This window comes from Ptychodera flava, chromosome 16, assembly GCF_041260155.1.
Source record: "Ptychodera flava strain L36383 chromosome 16, AS_Pfla_20210202, whole genome shotgun sequence".
Lineage (NCBI taxonomy): Eukaryota > Metazoa > Hemichordata > Enteropneusta > Ptychoderidae > Ptychodera > Ptychodera flava.
The window spans coordinates 18,117,065-18,131,085 of NC_091943.1; the positions used below are offsets into that span (position 1 = coordinate 18,117,065).

The 14,021-nt window shown below is 34.7% G+C and overlaps 1 protein-coding gene across 1 annotated transcript in view; it reads right to left on the reverse strand.

Annotated features, from left to right (window-relative positions):
- Window positions 1-14,021, reverse strand: part of LOC139114180 (choline transporter-like protein 4) — a 30,634-nt gene that overhangs the window by 15,419 nt on the left and 1,194 nt on the right. Inside the window, exons 2-10 of the mRNA XM_070675761.1 lie at window positions 13,768-13,816; window positions 13,352-13,425; window positions 12,707-12,782; window positions 9,137-9,224; window positions 8,159-8,293; window positions 7,327-7,387; window positions 3,447-3,567; window positions 1,653-1,715; window positions 1,226-1,341 (exon numbers count right to left, since the gene is read on the reverse strand). Coding sequence (XP_070531862.1) covers window positions 1,226-1,341; window positions 1,653-1,715; window positions 3,447-3,567; window positions 7,327-7,387; window positions 8,159-8,293; window positions 9,137-9,224; window positions 12,707-12,782; window positions 13,352-13,425; window positions 13,768-13,816 — 783 coding nt within the window. The remainder of the gene's footprint in view (window positions 1-1,225; window positions 1,342-1,652; window positions 1,716-3,446; window positions 3,568-7,326; window positions 7,388-8,158; window positions 8,294-9,136; window positions 9,225-12,706; window positions 12,783-13,351; window positions 13,426-13,767; window positions 13,817-14,021) is intronic.

Sequence of the window (14,021 nt, forward strand, 5' to 3'; positions counted from 1 at the left end):
TTGACAGCAGCATATTGGTTTTCAACTCTAATACCTTCTCTGTCTATAAATAGACACGAGAAGGTAAAAATTGTAATAAAATGGCCGTCTGGCGGCCATATTGGATCGTATCACAAAACAAATCGACATGCATATCTATGACATTGGTCAATGTCTTGACCAACTTTTGAATAAATTGGTTGAAACATGTCTGAGTTATGGCTCTGTACATGAAAAAATTGTAATAAATGGCCGCCTGGCAGCCATACTGGATCATATCACAAAACAAATCGACATGCATATCTATGACATTGGTCAATGTCCTTGTACCAACTTTGAATAAAATCGGTTGAAACATGTCTGAGTTATGGCTCTGTACATGAAAAAATTGTAATAAAATGGCCGCCTGGCGGCCATATTGGATCGTATCACAAAACAAATTGACTTGCATATCTATGACATTGGTCAATGTCCTTGTACCAACTTTGAATAAAATCGGTTGAAACATGTCTGAGTTATGGCTCTGTACATGAAAAAATTGTAATAAAATGGCCGCCTGGCGGCCATATTGGATCGTATTACAAAACAAATCAACATGCATATCTATGACATTGGTCAATGTCCTTGTACCAACTTTGAATAAAATCGGTTGAAACATGTCTGAGTTATGGCTCTGTACATGAAAATATCGTAATAAAATGGCCGCCTGGCGGCCATATTGGATCGTATCACAAAACAAATCGACGTGCATCTGTATGACATATGAAGTAATCCTTGTACCAAGTTTGAATGAAATCGCTCCTTGCATCTCTGAGATATCTGCGTGAACGGACGGACGGACGGACGCACACACGCACGCACGGACATGACCAAACCTATAAGTCCCCCCGGACGGTGTCCGTGGGGACTAATAAACCCCTACTTGCTTTGGTCATTATTATAGTCTTGACTAAACTGAAAGTTAAAGAGTCAGTTTTCATCTCAGAAATGTAATTCCTGAGTTTGGTACAGTCAATTCTTGACCTTTTCCCTCAAAACAAAAATCCTTAGAACATGATGAAACAGCGAAAATTGTGAATATTGCATTACTCTAATTACTGAGATTTTGATACATGGAAAAAAAGAAAGACTTGCTCATACAGATTTACGGTACATATCCACCTGAAAACAGATGAATCCTAATATGCATGTATCAATTTCTACGATCAACGACCTCTCAGGGAGGCATCAATGAAATATGACTTACCCAGGCCCAGTAGAACCATGACACCAATTACAATGATCCATATGATAAGCTTGGCAAGCCATCTCATCAGTATAATGAGAAGAAATGAAACAACAGCAGCTGCTGCCAAAAATCCACTGAAATGAAACGATTCGGTTATTATTTATTTTTTAAGTGGAGCAAAGTCAAATTTTCAAAAACTTTTGTCATTATCGGCATTTCAAAGAAACCGATATTCATACAAAAGAAAGTGGATGGAAAATTGTATTACACAGTGCAACACTACTCTGTATTTGTAAAACATCAAATTTAAGATGATTTTAAGAACAGTCATTGCTATTTTATCATTTTAAGGGCAAAATAATTCTACTCTACAATGATGTTTCAAAACTGATTAAAATTTCAATAACCACAGAAACAAAAGTAATCAACGATCAACTGCACTTACATCGCTATGAGCCACCAGGAACTTGCTATGTCACTGACAATGTCACTGCCAATGCTGATTAACCTGAAAGAAAACACATGGTAGGCCAGAGTGAGTATACTTAACTAAGTTTACCTCTGGGAACATGTATACCAAGTTTCAAAGCAATCAGATGAGTAATTTTAAGAGAAAATTATTTTGTGACCAAAAACAGGAAAAATTGCCCAAAAAATACAAATACGAAAATTTCACCACAATTTAAACAAAGCCAACAGAAGACAACCCAAGGATCAAGAGTATCAAGTTTAAAAGCAATCCAACCAGACCTTTGGGAGAAAATGTTTTGTTGACCAAACCAAAATACAAATATGATAAACTTGATAAACTTTATCATTTTATTTTATTTTCAAACAGGAATCTGTGTTCAACTTTAGAGCTTAAATTATCCTAGTGAATTCAGGCAATGGAAATTTATTGCACTTTGCAACAATGCTGGTTTTTATCTCATATTGCACAATAAATCAAACATATCTTCAACCTGAAATCCATCACTACTTATAAATTTGGCCTTTAAAAACTTGTATGGTAAAGAATATAGAGGGTGCCATATTATCTGTATAAGACTGTCATCCTGACTCTTTGACAAAAATGATGCGTTGATGCAGTTTTTTATTATTCTTTTCTTTTTAAAGCTCATAAGATCTAACTACTGATATGGAAAAATCCCAAATCAGGAATGTTTACAAACAGGCAATGGTATTTGTTCACATTTTAGCCAGGCTCTGCAGTTTGACCTTTGACCTACTGAAGTACAGCCTAACAATAATAATATCATTTACTTCAAATTTTTACAAAAAATTACGAATACTTTGACTCTTCAAGATAAAGACACAGCAGTATTGTATTAGCCATCAGGGAAAATCGTAATTTTTGTAAGAATTTTCAGTTTACTGCATGAGTTCATTCTGATGATTATTGGAATCATAATCATTCTAAGTTACATTAATGGCTGTAGCATTGATTTGAACTTTGTAGAAATCAAATTACAGCAGACCCTTTCCTGATACAATTTCACGGCAGTACTGGATAATCGGGTCAAATTTTTGGGTCTCGGACCAACTATACATTCTGATATATTGCATGTATCAGAAGATGGGTACACCTTAGAGTGGCACCAACGAGTGACAGGACAAGATTAATCAATGCATAGCGATGACACTGTGTTATGCCAGAGTTGTCATAACATACAGAACATATCTTTTCTAATTCTGACAGCTGAGGAACTAGGTGATTCACAATGCCTGCCATCAACATTCCACTAAACTTTTGGTCTCTAGCAATGTAGCAATGGCTGATAGAAGATCAAGGTCAACAGACTGTCTGTTTACAATCTGTGTAACACTCATTTGATATCACCCTGCCTTGATAATTTCCTGGCAACCATAAGGTATTAGGCCTTGTAAATTACTCACATCAATAAATTTTACACAGTGTTCACCCATACAGGTATGAGTGTTTTTTTCTGTTTGTTCAACCCACAAAGTTGTACATATTGAGTTCACCATACACCTAATCTGGTCTGCAATATCCTTATTAGAATATACACATTTTACTGCATGAGGTCAGCATGGGATTTCTACAGGACAATAAGAAGCTTATGGGACCCACATACCGCTACTGTACGTACCTGTAGCTCTGAATCGTAGGCTTAATGCACCATCATCATTGATATTTTGTGAGAGTAAAAATATCCCACTGTTTCTCTTTTAAATACGTTGATAAAATAATTAAGACTACAAAACAAGTTTGGCTTACTTATCGATGGCTTCTATATCTTCTTCTGTCAGTGTTTTGTTATTTGGCAAAGTGGAGTTCACAGCATCTTCTGGAACAGAGTTTCCGTCGATGATAAAATTTGGTATACATCTTCCGCTTGCTGAAATGAAAAATATGAACTGTAAATGCTCACGTGTTTCATTATATATTGAAGTTATGTGTAAATTTGAACCTTTGCCACATGTTTGCAACTTCATTGAAATTATTATGATCAACATAATGAACAATAATCACCGCCGATTAATTCTAAAAGGTCATGAAGTATACAAATATGTAATTAGCTGAAATAAAAATATTAAAGTACTTTTACTGCTCTTATTGTATCACCACTTTATCTAGCAAGTATAATTACCGTTGGCCAAGTCCTTCAATCCATATATGCCGAGCTGTGAAAGCTCATTAGATATGCAAATTATAAATTAGCTGACATGAAAATGTGAAATGACTTTCGATATTGTTTGATCTAGTACCTGGTATAATCATCAATGTACATAGCATGTTTTGCCAACTTTGATCAAGTAAATCCCGGTATATATCCCTAATAAGCAAAGTTAATTAAATATGTAAATTAGGAAGTGGCTTTAGTAAAAATGCTTAGTGATTGTCAGTAATGTTGTATCATGGTATCTGCAATACCGGTATGTGTAGCAAATTTTGTCAACTTTGGTCAAGTCAATTCAGACATATATCTCTAATTAGGAAGTTCATTAAATATGTAAATTAGGAATTGGCTGAAGAGAAAATGCTTGATGACTTTCAATAATATTGAATTATAGAGTCTTTAATATACATAGTAAGTTTCATCAATTTGATCAATTCCATTAAGATAAATATACCTAATTATGAAAATTCATTTAATATTAAAATTAGGTTTTGGCTGAAGTAAAAATGTCTTTTGACTTTCATTATGTTATATCACAGTATCTTTGATGTATATAGTAAGTTTCAACAACTACAATCAAGTTAATTCAGATTTATATCCCTAATTGGGAAAGTTCATTAAATATGCAAATTCGGAATTGGCTGAAGTAAAAATGTTTAATGACTTTCAAAAATGTTGTATCATAGTGGCTTCAATACATGTAGCAAGTTTCATCAACTTTGGTCCAGTCATTTCAAATATATATTCCTAATTAACAAAGTTCATGAAATATGCAAATTAGGAATTGGCTGAAATTAAAACGCTTAATGACTTTCAATAATGTTAAATCATAGTATCTTTAATATACATACCAAGTTTGGTTAATTTTGATCAAGTCAAATCAGACATATATCCCTAGTTAGGAAAGTTCATTAAATATGCAAATTAGCATTTATCTTTCATGTCACCCTTAATGGTTCCCACTGCTGATATATCTTGGTGTGATCAACATTTGTAGCAAATCTCATCAAATTTTGTGTAGTTGTTTTTAATATATATCCATTTTTTCCAAAATCATTAATTATGCAAATGAGCAAAAAGTATGCAAGCCAGACCCACCAAAAACTAATCAGTTCTTGCCATTTGCTAACTGAATATATGTACCAGATTTGATTCTGATCTGATAAGCCGTTTTTGAGAAAATGGACCAACAGACAGACAGACAGACAGACAGACACACAGACGGACAGACAGACAGACAGACATCGCTGCGACATATGCCCACGTGTGTAAACACGTGAGCAAAAAATGCGTACTGAGCTTTAGGATTATTACAATGCATGTTCTCCTATTATAAATTTTATCTTTCGCCATATGTCTGTACATTTTCCTACTTAGTACATGTTTCACAAATTCCTTCACTAGACAGAATACACATGTTTCGTTGTCCCTGGGCAAACACATCAAAGTTATTATTGTGTGGTTCAGACAATGCAAACACAATGATGGTGGTGGTACTACATGGTACAAGACAGAGTGACAATATACACGCTGTTTGGCATGTGTGATAATGATGCAGAATCACTCGCTATTACTTGTTATAGTTACTGTCCTCTTGCCTAAGTTCAGTCTATAACTATAATGAAAATATATTTGTGGTAAATAAAAAGCGTATTACATTGCTATATTATCTGTGGATACACGTTGGTAAAACAAAAAATTGTATAGATTCGTGAAAAAGAAAACACAGGACAGACAGGGAAAATCAATCTCAGAACATATTCAAACTTTGCATATTTCACTTTGTCATATTAATACAGTTTTATATAGTGTATTTGAGAACTATCCCAAAAGTTAGTACATGTAGATAGCTGCTTTCAATCATAAAACAAAGAGGGTCTATGTAATTTACAGTACAACTTCCAGTCTTTTGTCTCTCTTAATTATAAAATTGTCAGAGTTGAAATGCATATCATCTCCTATAAATATGGATTTGTTATTTTTGAAAACTGTCAAATGTTATTGTTGATTTTCTGCCCCTACCTAATCACAAGTTCCCAAAGTCTACAAATTGAACTGCCTTGAAACAATCATCTTCTATTTCAGTTTAATTGTAAACAGAAACTGGCTGTGTTACTTACAGAATATGAAAGGTCTGACTTCAAAGTCAAATAGCAATAATGCCTTTGAACCTTTTCATTGCATTTCCCTTTGCAGAGATCCAACATTGCTATGAAAAATGATACCGAATGTTGTACAAAACTGTTGTGATGAAATGGTTTCATACAATAAGTGTTTTTAACTTTTGAACTTTGTCAACAGAAAGTTTGAAGCAGGCCATTAAAATTCCAATTGGGAGAGTGCAAAAACACGTCCGCGATGCATTTTTCAAAGTATGATAGAATACTAAATTGCCTAAAATTGACTTGTACTCCATATTTAGAACAAAATTGCTACCTTTTGCTGATTTGATGCTATGTCAGTTGTACATGTACATGAATTTTTTCCGTTTTGAATAAATCATGAGTGAGGAGCATCATTATCGGTATTATAATTACCGTACTCATCCGAGTATAAGCCCCTGCTCGTGTATAAGCCCCCCACTGATTTCAGAGGATTTTAGAAAATGCATTACATCCGTGTATAAGCCCCTACCCTAGTGTAACTCAAATACAGAAAGGTTAGGAGAGTACATTTGGACATTTAATTGGTAAAATTACTTTTGGATAATAAAGAAACTATAAAAGATGTTAAAACAAAGGGAAACTGGAGTTCCCTTGACAGCATCGTAAGGAAAATGACACGTTTTTCCAGTACTATCTTGATTCTTTGACCCTGCTCACCCCCGTCGCCTAAATAGAATAGTCTCACTCACGTCCGCCATTGTTTATTTCATTTACGGCCACGATGTTTCATGCTTGAAACATGCAGTTTCTTTTGTTTGAAACCATTATCCTTTCATTTGTGAAGACTTTTCCTGGTGACTATTACAATTTTCACTGCCATGTTGTTGTTTTCACAAGATGTAGACAGTTTGATACTGGAATATTGAGTTGCCTTTCCGTGTAGGCAATGCATGCCTGTTCACATTACTGTTGATCAGCAGCATACATGACGTCTTTGTTTCAAGTTTGGAGTTTTTTTCGACGCTGAAATTTCACCAAAATACCACTTTTGTATTCATAGATTGTACAATCAATTTCTTTGGATGTGTAAGTCGATTTTGAAAGCGATAGCAAGATCGAGTGGTGTTGAAAAAAATCGTGCATAAAATTAGCATGAATTAAGCGTCCCCATGGTCCATGCCAGATAACACAGGGTTGCTCGAGTATAAGCCCTCCCCTAGTTTTACCGTTGTTTAGTGTTGCCGAACTGGGGGCTTATACTCAGACGAGTATGGTAAGACAAAAATTGGTAACACTTCAGCATTTCTTTTGATGAAAATATCTCCCCAAGATATAATGATTTTGTTTCCGTAAAACTGAAAAAAATACATACATGCAGTACTGGCAAAGTAGTAGCTGGCACAGTCTTCATCTTCAAACAATGTCTTGGGATCCTACATGAAGTTCAAGTTGGAACGATGTTACTCAGCTGTTATGCACTGTGAGTTAGTGATGGGTGCTAAAAAGTGTGTTTCTCTGTATGCTTGACAAGTGATTGACTTGAATAGAGTTAAACTCACTACAGTTTAATAGCGACATGCAATTTTTGCAATTGTGAGGATCTGTGCGAATCCTGATTTGCTGAAAAGGTCCGTGCTCTGAATCTACATTTCATGTTACCATCAGTGCAGACTGTTGTATGTCACTTTCTTGACCTTTTTTGTTCCCTTTATGAAATGCACCCCAGTCAATTTTTTTTCAAATTTTTTTCAAAATCTTGATACAAAAACTTGATCAAATGCAATGTAATGTCCATTTGCCCCAAAATTATCACAAAAATATCACAAAAATCAATAAACATTGGCAAAATGTTGCACTAACATTTTGGTGGGAAGAATTTATAGCACTCAAAGGATTAATACCACTTTCAAATTATCTATTATGCTATTCTACGTGCTAGTTAAAATTAAATATTGCTATTTTTTTCTCCGTACTTTTACAAAAACTTGATCACAAATTGAGACTTTATAAAACTTATAATAAAAGTTTGTTACTGTCTCATCAAAATTTAAAATGCTAAATTAACAGGGTTGACAACAATGAAGTCATGGGAATTTGATCTGTTCAAAATAACTACCACTCAAACTTCGATGCACAATGAATTTTCAAAATGTAAAACTCACACTTTAAATGCAGCCACATAATTTTAATCTACCATAGCATACCTTTCCAGAGGTTTCAGGGTAGACGTTGTACTTGCAGATGAAATCATTCCACTTGACATTGGTTGGGTTTGTCAAGTACATCGACTGCTGGTCATTCCCATTGAAGTCTTGTGTCGGACACTGTGCAATGCATACCTATGCATTACAGTGAAATGATGTAACATTGTTAGGACAGTCACCTTTGGTATCATTGTAAATTTATTTAACATCTCTGTTACTATGGGCACCATGACAACAAAACAGATCAAAGTACTGATTTTATGTGTAATTTTCACTCGATTTGTGCTGATTGTAAAATACAAACATTGTATCAATGCTTAACTGTCGTCCAGGATGTGGTTGAATCACTTCAATACGGAAGTGGTCTGGGTCAAAACAAAATGGAAGGTATCTGAATAGGGATGGCCACTAGATTTGGAAGCGTTGTGTGTTTTACAAGAGTGTTAGAGACACCCCAAGCCACTACATCTTCTTCACAAGGCCGTAGGCCGAGGACAACAAACTGTTTTGGAGTGACTCTCAGACCAGAGGGAAAAACAATCATTTGCTGTTGTCCAAATATAGCCAAACAATATGTTAATTTTGTCACACATTTCATCCAAACTCTCACAAAAAAAATGAAATTCTTCATCTTTAATCGCAGAGTGGGCATGTTATAGAATGTAAGAACATCATGCATGCCTATAGGCGGCACTGACAATCTTTCTCAGTCGACAGTTTTTCTGAAATGTTAACCAGTAATGTTGACTATAAGTTAATTGCTCTTTGCAAGTATCAGCGTCAAAATGATACATACCACATGACCTTAGATTATCAAATCACAACAGAGAATTTGGACTAGGCATATTACAATAATACCCAATGTCTAAGGGAGGAGTGCAGGGGAAATTTCAGTCTATGATCTGCTGTGTGATTAATTTCTGAAATATTTCTTTTGTTTTAAGAGATAACATAGCAGGGTGATCGATGCATACTTACAGCAGGTGAATCACAGTTCACATTGAACTCATCTCCACTGCTGTCATCATGGCAGCTGGTGAAATCAAAGTAAAATAAATACTTTCCCCTGAAAAGAAAGAAAGAAAAAAATGGAGATGTTGGAGATAACATACATTGAAGATCACAACACAATTACTGGTAAGCTGTTAGAAAACTTTTATATCTACATCAGGGACTTGAAAATATATCATCACAGGGACAAGATATTGATAATTAATCACACTTTCTTGAGTATATCCACCCCAATTCCTAGTAAACAGGTTTAAAACCATCATGGATCACAATGGGTTTGGGCCAAACCACAGAGGTGAAAAGGTAAATAAATGTATCCGTGAGAACTTTACCCTTTCACTCTTTAACACATAGTGGTCTACCTTTACCAAAGAAAACAACTGGGCCGTACCAATGTGTTACAGTGTATAGAGGACGCTATGCAAGTTAACAAGAAAGACACTTCTCTCTGAGGTTGAGGGAGGCAGAGAAATTTAATAGCAATGTTTAAGTAGAGACACAGTCAGTCCACAGACTCACATTGCAAGTTTTTTCCCAGATTTGATAAAATGCAAACTAGGACATAAATTCTATTTAGAACATAAAAAACCATCACTGAAAATCACATATTGGAATAGTTTGGGGAAAAAATATACCTAAGAGATACTGGTTATTTTTTTAAGATCATAAAAGGTTATGAGGGAATGTTTTCAGAGCCAAAATACTGGTATAGTTGTGATTTGCAAGGTACATGTAGGTCACATTATTTCAACGAGACACGTTTTAAATTCGAGGATTTGAAAAACAAAAATTTTTCCCAGTAAACACCCTTAATGTTATCTGCCACTAACGTTATATCAGCTGTACACTCAGACCAAAGTGACACCACCCAGCAGTTGCCATGCAATGCCTATGAACTAGAGGAATTTGTTACAGTTGAACAAAGATGAACACCGGCCTACATGTTCATGTGTGGAGCTCGGCTACTTGGGAAAGGTGAAGTCATTGACCTTTGACCCCCTAGTTATTTATTTCCTCAGTGCTTTTTACCATCATTACGCTACTCGCATAGAAAAGTGGATTGTGAAACATACATGTATGCACTGGAAATAAATATGGGTATTTGCTGCTGTCCATGTTGTCGAGCTATCATGCGGCCTTAATTGCTGTGTTCTATCCACACATGGCAGAATATATTGCTGTTTTACTGCAGAAATTCTGATATTATTAAAGGATGTGAAGTATACGTAGTACGGGTATGGTGAATGACATTATATGGAATGCTGTAACAGTACCATTCAAAATGTTATGAAGATTAAAATGTGACCAAACAATGGCTGCACAGCGCCAAGGACAGAGTTGACACACGTAAATATCATTTTGATTGCAGTGATTGAATATTAGGAGATATTAATGATTAAGTTTATCAAAAATATTTTGAAAACTTGCCAATTTTGGAGGGTATTACCAGTAGAGCACATATGCAATCTGAACGTAGATGGTAGACATTTCCTGTAAAAATGGCTATATATTACAATATATGTTTAACCCTCTTAGTGCCAAATTGAATTTTTGTTGCCTTTATAGAATACAATGCAAACAATTTTTGTTTCCGATTGAGTCACTTTTTCAGATTTTCCCCTAAAATTTTGGTAAAAACTGTAGCATGAAAAATTCTATCCATTTGGTCCAGCAAAATGACCAAAAAAATTACGGAAAACTTCATAAAAATTGGTAAAAATGTTGCATTTAAATTTTGGTGGGAAAAATTATGGCACTCAAAGGGTTAATGTGATGTAGAGCAATGCAATAGGCAAATTTGCTGAATGGAAACAAGTGAAACGACAGGGAAGTGAACACAATACATGGTCATGCTACATGTATATTGAGTGATCGCATGTGAATTAATAGAGACTACAGTGCCATAGATTGCAAAACGACAAGAGTTGACAACAGTCAAGGCTAACATCACTGAGTCGACTTCAATGTACCGTATAATTCAGTCGTAATAGTCTCCATGTCCAAATCATCAACTTTTTTACCGATCTTTCGAATCTAAAAAGGCGCACACAAATGTGTATGGTGTGAATGCATCTACAGTAAAAGACCTTGCCCCTTCTATGATGCACAAATGTCATGATAGATACTTGCGTCACCTTGTGTTGTAACTGGTAGCAAGACTACGGTTTTTTTTAATACACTTATATTCAAAATGTGGCAACGGAAGTATTTGGACCAAGGCATAATTAAGCTTCCTTGATGTCATACCGTTACGGAACTGACACGATGAAATTTGCCATATATTGATCGATATGTATATTTGTTTTGCATTTTTTCACATTATGGGACCTCTACAAAAAAGTGTCTGTATGGAGCAAGTTGAAAAGGATGGATAAAAATGTTTGGTATGTACTATTACTGTGGCAGGTTATGAAATATTGTCACAGTTGGATGAACCGGTCTTGTCATTAATTACATTTGATCAATGTATACTAAAATACTGTCAACAGACAACATTACTTTCAAAAATGACAGAAACCCACAGTATAATCTTCAAATCTGATATCAAAAGGGGAATTTCTTTCACTATTTTTTGTTCTGTATTAAATTTATATCAACAGGCGTGACAGGTCAAATCAGCCATTTATTTGTACAATGACAATTTTGAAAAGTTGCATGTATGGACAAACAAGGGTTTATCTGTCTTGCTGAAATGACGTTTAACTCATCCCCATGAAATTTTTTTAGTTAAATTCGTAAATAAAGCAAATCGTGAACACGGGATAGGATACACTTGCACATAATTTTTCATGCTTCAATTTACTGGGTTTCCACTAGTTCTTGGGTATAAGAGAAACATTCAGCACATTTAAAAATGTCAACTATTACTAGGTATATTTTACAAAATGAACACTATATGGTCTTTTTTCCTTTTGCATCTGGTTGCTAGAGTTGGACTTGACTGCAGAACTTATAAAACCATATACTATGAGTACTGGTTTAGTCCTACATTGATCTTATCATAATGTACAAATACTACTGCTTGCAGAAACAAAAAGCCCTGAAGATAATAATTACACTACACAGATCTTTTTTAGACACTGTAACAATGGAAGCATAATTTAATGCATCCCGAAACTGATATCATTTGTTACCATGGATATACCTTTATGTTGCATAAACTTCCTGTGTACAGCCGGAAGACAGTTCCAACAGGTAGTCACAAAATACGGAACTTGCTGTTACAGCAATTTACAGTTTTATGCACTATCACAGGAAATTCTATCATTTTACAAATTCCATCCCAACTAAAAAGCCATGCACCAAGCCTGTACATTGTAGCTGAATTTTTTTGTCTGTTGAGAATTTGCAGTACAGACATTAAAACTTTACAATTACTTTTAACAACCCCTGCTTTTCCCTCTTTTTGCCATTTTGTTGGGAAATTCACGAACTATTTTGAGACTTTAATTGCGGCCTACCAGTGAGTATACACATGTACATCCTTTGTACCAGTATATCAAATTTCAGATTCATATTCAGGGACTGAATACTTACTCATGATCAACTCCACAGACAGTTCCAAGTGAATCTGACTTGTAGACAAATTTCTCCAAATCTCCAGCAGTGTAGGCTGTGGACATAATAACAAAAATAGAAATATAAGAAAGAAAAATAATTACATTGTTGTGATTACAATTTCCTGTTCAATCGTACAGTATGATGTCACTCAATTACAATCGAAGAAGTCATTAATCAAATTATATATGAAATATGTCGATTGATGATGACATGAAAGAATTTACAAAACATTTTTTGATATATGAAATACTTAGAGTTTTTGATTTACAGTGGTTTGCGTTGAACCACTGGTAATACCGGATGTAGACAAACTGTCTTAGTATTACGGCAGGGACATACATGTACCTTATAGACACTTTCAGATTTTTATTTTATTCTCAGATATAGAAGTCCTGTCACCCCAATAAAGTATATATTTTATGAAAACTCTGATATTAGGAAATCCGACCGTGCACAGCAGTCATTATTTAATGACGAAAGTCCAGACAGAACAGTCGGCACAGGTGGTTGTTGACAGCCTTAGTTTACATACTGCTCAAAGGATGATGGCCAACAATTACAGGTTACATCCTGCAGGTTTATGAGTCACAAACTTTTTGATTAAATAGAATTTGAGCTTACCGTAGTATGCAATGAATCCTAGGCCAACACAAAATGCAACAAAGATTAAACAGCAAATGACGTCTGTACAACTCCTGCATATAGAAAGTAAACAGGTATTAGAAGACTGCAGTTTGGACATTATTTATTGGCAGGCATCATCATCAGCATGTTTTCATCATCACGGTAATCATCATCATCATCATCATCATTATCATCATCATCATCATCATCATCAATATCATCATCAGCATCATCGTTATCAGTATCATCATGATCAATCATGATCATCATGATCATCATCACCTCGTCATCATCATCATCATCATGATCATCACAACTATCATCATCATCATCTAATCATCATCATCATCACCATCATCATCATCGTCATCAATATCATCATTTTGTCATTTTGTCACATTGTCATTGTTTACCTGTTTTTTATTGGTCCTTTAAAGTTTGGATCATAAGCTAGTGGCTCACCTGGAAGTTGAGGCAAAATTTAAAACTATGGTTATAAAAATTGTTAAAATTAAAACTTTATTCTTCCAACAACGTTTTTTTAGAATAAAAATCTATCCTTTGAACTTTTACTTCAGTGGTTGTAATCACTTTACCCTGTAACTTTATAAACAACAACAACAACTAATTGCATAAACACACACTTCCAAAAGTGCCAGTATAGCAT